Source organism: Tupaia chinensis, unplaced genomic scaffold (genome assembly GCF_000334495.1).
Source record: "Tupaia chinensis unplaced genomic scaffold, TupChi_1.0 Scaffold000477_1, whole genome shotgun sequence".
Taxonomy (NCBI): Eukaryota; Metazoa; Chordata; class Mammalia; order Scandentia; family Tupaiidae; genus Tupaia; species Tupaia belangeri.
The window spans coordinates 3,487,086-3,491,174 of NW_006159986.1; the positions used below are offsets into that span (position 1 = coordinate 3,487,086).

The 4,089-nt window shown below is 51.6% G+C and overlaps 1 protein-coding gene across 1 annotated transcript; it reads left to right on the forward strand.

Moving 5' to 3' along the window:
• Positions 1-783: 783 nt before the first annotated feature.
• On the forward strand, positions 784-4,034 carry NKIRAS2 (NFKB inhibitor interacting Ras like 2). The gene is made up of 4 exons (XM_006156002.3): positions 784-903; positions 2,072-2,179; positions 2,585-2,826; positions 3,442-4,034. The coding sequence occupies exons 2-4, from the start codon at positions 2,086-2,088 to the stop codon at positions 3,679-3,681; spliced, it is 576 nt and encodes a 191-aa protein (XP_006156064.1). The 5' UTR covers positions 784-903; positions 2,072-2,085; the 3' UTR covers positions 3,682-4,034.
• Positions 4,035-4,089: the final 55 nt, after the last annotated feature.

Sequence of the window (4,089 nt, forward strand, 5' to 3'; positions counted from 1 at the left end):
TTTAATCGCATGTGCTTGCCAGAGAGCGGGAGAAAGCATCCACCAATAGGGTGTGGTCATGCTGCCATTCCTTCTCTTCTGTTTTTCCATTCTTGCAAACATATATGCACACCTAAGACTGGGATTCAAACTGCCATTGGTCATGTAGGATCCAGCTCACTTAACCACTAGGCTGCCCTACTTGGCTCATTTCTACCATCGATATTAAACCTAAGTATTTATAAAATGCCATTACTCTTGCCATGTTTCTTCCACCCTAGAACATCCCCTGGTCCCAAATCCTTCAAAGTTCTACCCACATAGATATGTGACCTCTAGGAAGTTCAACAGGATGCCTGCTGTTCCCATGTTAAACATCTCTTTACTGTGCCCCCACGGCTCCTCTATGATAGTACTCACCATGCTGTACTATAATTGTTGGTTTAGACATCTAGCTGCTCTAGGTGAGGTTCTGAGGGGCAGCCACTGAGTCTAACTTCGCTTTTTCCTCTGCCCGTGGCCCAGCACCTGACACAGAATAGGTGCTCTGCCAACATTTGATGAGCAAATGATTGCGCAAACGAAGCTTTGCTGTACTATGATAGCCTTTAGAGGGAGAACATTAAGGAAGGGAGACACGAACATTAGCGGGTTTGCAGGGATCCTAGAACCTTGTGCTCCTGAACACAACCAGGCCTGGCGCAGGCCTTCACTCTCCCGCCGGCCTCTGGGGGCGCTGTGTGACCGGCGTCCGCTCTCTGCCACCGGAACTCGTCTTGCCCGACGGAAGGTAGAGGGCGGGCGTCCGGTGGGGGCGGGGCTCGGCGGAGCCTAGAACGGCCGGAGAGGTGCAGGGGAGCTTCCCCTCGTCGTTCCCCGCGTGCTCCGAGGAGCCTGCCTGGGGTGCGGCTGGGGCACGGGGAGGTACGGACCTGTTGGGCGCCGGGATCGGCTTGCGCGTGCGGGGCGCTTTAGGTGGCAGATGTCTGCCTCCGATTCCTTCTGGGTGTTCCCTCCTGGGGAAATCTATGGCGGAGGCCCCTCTGTCAGTCTGTCTGGGGCTCTCTCTTAACTGCAGGGCTCACTGTGTGGGGAGGGGGACTGTGTCTGGACCTGTCCCCTGGAGGAGTTTTTGTTTTGAGCCCCTCTTTGGGCGTGGCCTCTGAATTTCTGCTCTCCTGGCGAATCTTTGGAGCGCTTGGGGAGTCTGTGTAGAGAAAGGGTTTCTGTGTCTGGGCCTTCTTTTCTGGGTCTTTCAGCGCAAAGGCAGCAAACATTTTTATTTCCGAAGTCTTTTTTCTTTAGATTCTTTCATTTCTTTTTTGTCTGATCTTCATCTTAGCCATGGATTTGAGTGGAGAGCAAAGGAAATTGATCGTTGTCCAGATAAGTCATAGCGAAAGCAAAGTATCCTCTTATTTGTTTTGTCTCCCCAAGGAGCAGATGGATTAAGGCATGTCCACACAAAGTATTATCCCTGCCTTTCCATTATTATTATTATTGCAGTAGGGCATGTGCACTCGTCAGAGAGAAGGGAAGAAAGAGAGTGAGAAAGCACCCCGCAGGAGGGAGTGATCACATCCCAATCCCTTTTCTCTTCGGATTTTGGGCACACATACACAAGCACTCAAGCCTCGCGTGTCTTTGTCTTTCAAGCAGTGGGGTCCAAGACTCAAATGTTCAGTGTTAATGTGGGATCCAGCCGCCTTATACCTAGTTATTTCTCCATGGAGTCATGGTTAAAAAGAGGAAACTGGCCCAAGCTCCTTTCAGTAATTGATACTGTCCACATCTTGTGCATAGAAAGGAACCTGGCCAATGGTTCTTTTAACCAGTGACTTTCCTCTCCCTGGACATTTACTGAGCACCCACTCTGTGCCAGGTACTGGCTAAGCACTGGGGATAAGAAAAATGAATGAAATACAGCTCACTGTCCAGTAGTGGACAGACATCATTTTAATGTACCCTGCTTGTAAGAGGGATGGCGCTGAGTCCCTGAGGTTCCACGTGCAGCTCAGAAGTTGGGCCCTCAGTTATGAGAGGTCTGCCCCCTGTTTTGATCCTGTCTTCCCTTACCTCACCCTTGCCCAAGGTTAAAGGCTAAGCATGGGGAAAAGCTGCAAAGTGGTCGTGTGCGGCCAGGCCTCGGTGGGCAAAACTTCAATCCTGGAACAACTTCTGTATGGGAACCATGTGGTGGGTAAGTACTGTTTGAGGTGGGGGAATGGTGGGGAAACCTGGAGAACAAGGACCAGGATTTGATCATATGCGAAGACTAAAAGCTGCTTCTGGTGGTTTGCATCACACATAGTGAAACTTACATTGTAACCCCCAAGTCTATGACCAGTTAGGGATCTGGAGGGAGGAAAGCAGTATTTGAGATAGGGAAGAGAAGCTCCCAAACCCCACTTTTACTTAGCATGGTGTTAGCATGAGAGCGTTGTCTGCTCTTCCAAACCATTCCATCCTGCCAGACTCAAGCCTCTGGTGTCCTATCCTCAGCCCCCATGTTTATTTCTCTTATCTGGTCAGCCTGTTAGTTTGTCCTAATCTCATATTTCCCATCTCATCCCTACTTTAAACAAGTTTTCTTATTTTATCTCAGGTTCTGAGATGATTGAGACACAGGAGGACATCTATGTGGGCTCCATTGAGACAGACCGGGGTGTACGGGAACAGGTGCGTTTCTACGATACCAGGGGACTCCGAGATGGGGCCGAACTGCCCCGGCACTGCTTCTCCTGCACCGATGGCTATGTTCTGGTCTACAGCACGGACAGCCGAGAATCTTTTCAGCGTGTGGAGCTGCTTAAGAAAGAGATTGACAAATCCAAGGACAAGAAGGAGGTGCGTGACTGGACTCCCAACAGTGAGAGCGCACAGGCCCTGGGTAGGCTTTGGGAGACCTGGCATGGCTCTGTGTTCCACTCATTTGCCTGGAGCTGGATGAGGAGCAGGAGGCGGGTAAAGGCCAGTACAGGGTCACCCTCAGAGATGGCCACATGTTGAGGCAGCTCAACCATTAGTTGCTCTTTGATTTAAGGGGTCCCTGATCTAATGCATGAAACCCTCGCTAGCTTTTCACCCCATGATGGTTCTGTGCTCTTAGTATGAGGTTCTTCCGTTCTCCAGAATCCTCCTCTAAGCAACAGGCATCCTGGAGAGGGCTTCCTCACCAGTTGTTTTTTCAGAAACAACTAATAACTGCTAATAACAAGCACACATGGTGATTCAGGGCTTGTGATGGAACTCCTGGAGGGCGGGCCAGGTGGAGGCCAGAATTTGAATAGAAGAAAAAGTAACCATCTCCTTCCCCAGTCAGTGATTTCTAGTGTAGGAAAAAGGGGGACACGGACCATTGAGACTGTCCTCTTATATAACTCCAGTGGTGCCAGCCCCCTACCTATTCCCAGGGTCCATGATATATCCACCCACAGGCCTCTACTCTGTCCGTCTTCACAGGTCACCATTGTAGTCCTTGGCAACAAGTGTGACCTACAGGAGCAGCGGCGTGTGGACCCAGACGTGGCCCAGCATTGGGCCAAGTCAGAGAAGGTGAAGCTGTGGGAGGTCTCAGTAGCTGACCGCCGCTCCCTCCTGGAGCCCTTTGTCTACCTGGCCAGCAAGATGACCCAGCCCCAGAGCAAGTCTGCCTTCCCCCTCAGCCGCAAGAACAAAGGAAGCGGCTCCTTGGATGGCTGAAGAGGTGCCATTCCTTCTTAAATCGCCCCTCCCAAGCCATTCCAGCTCTGGGCTCTGGAATTTTTGAAGGCAAGGGTGGTGGTAGACAAGCTGTCCTACCCAGTCAGCAGGGGGCGCTCTGCACTAGGCCAACCTGCCAGGCTGACCAGGCCCTAGCCACGCTGCTCCTTTTCAACTTAAAGTGCCCCCTCTTCTTTACTGCCCCCACTTCCACTGCCCACCCCCCTTTCCTCCCAGCTTTCATCATATCTGCTCTATTGTCACCTGGGGACATTGTGGGTCGGTATCCCTCCCATCTGCCCCACGCAGGAAGCAGAGCTACCACGCAGAAGTGCCCAGACTGGGATTCAGTTTTGATTATAAGGATCCCTCCCCACTGGGCTTCCTGCCAGCCTCACACACACACTC

What these genes read in the sequence shown, in the direction of transcription:
- NKIRAS2 (XM_006156002.3), top strand. Translation starts at nt 2,086, where the DNA reads ATGGGGAAAAGCTGCAAAGTGGTCGTGTGCGGCCAGGCCTCGGTGGGC. An exon ending in GTATGGGAACCATGTGGTGG is followed by an intron (nt 2,180 to 2,584) that starts GTAAGTACTGTT and finishes ATTTTATCTCAG; the next exon opens with GTTCTGAGATGATTGAGACA. An exon ending in AATCCAAGGACAAGAAGGAG is followed by an intron (nt 2,827 to 3,441) that starts GTGCGTGACTGG and finishes CCGTCTTCACAG; the next exon opens with GTCACCATTGTAGTCCTTGG.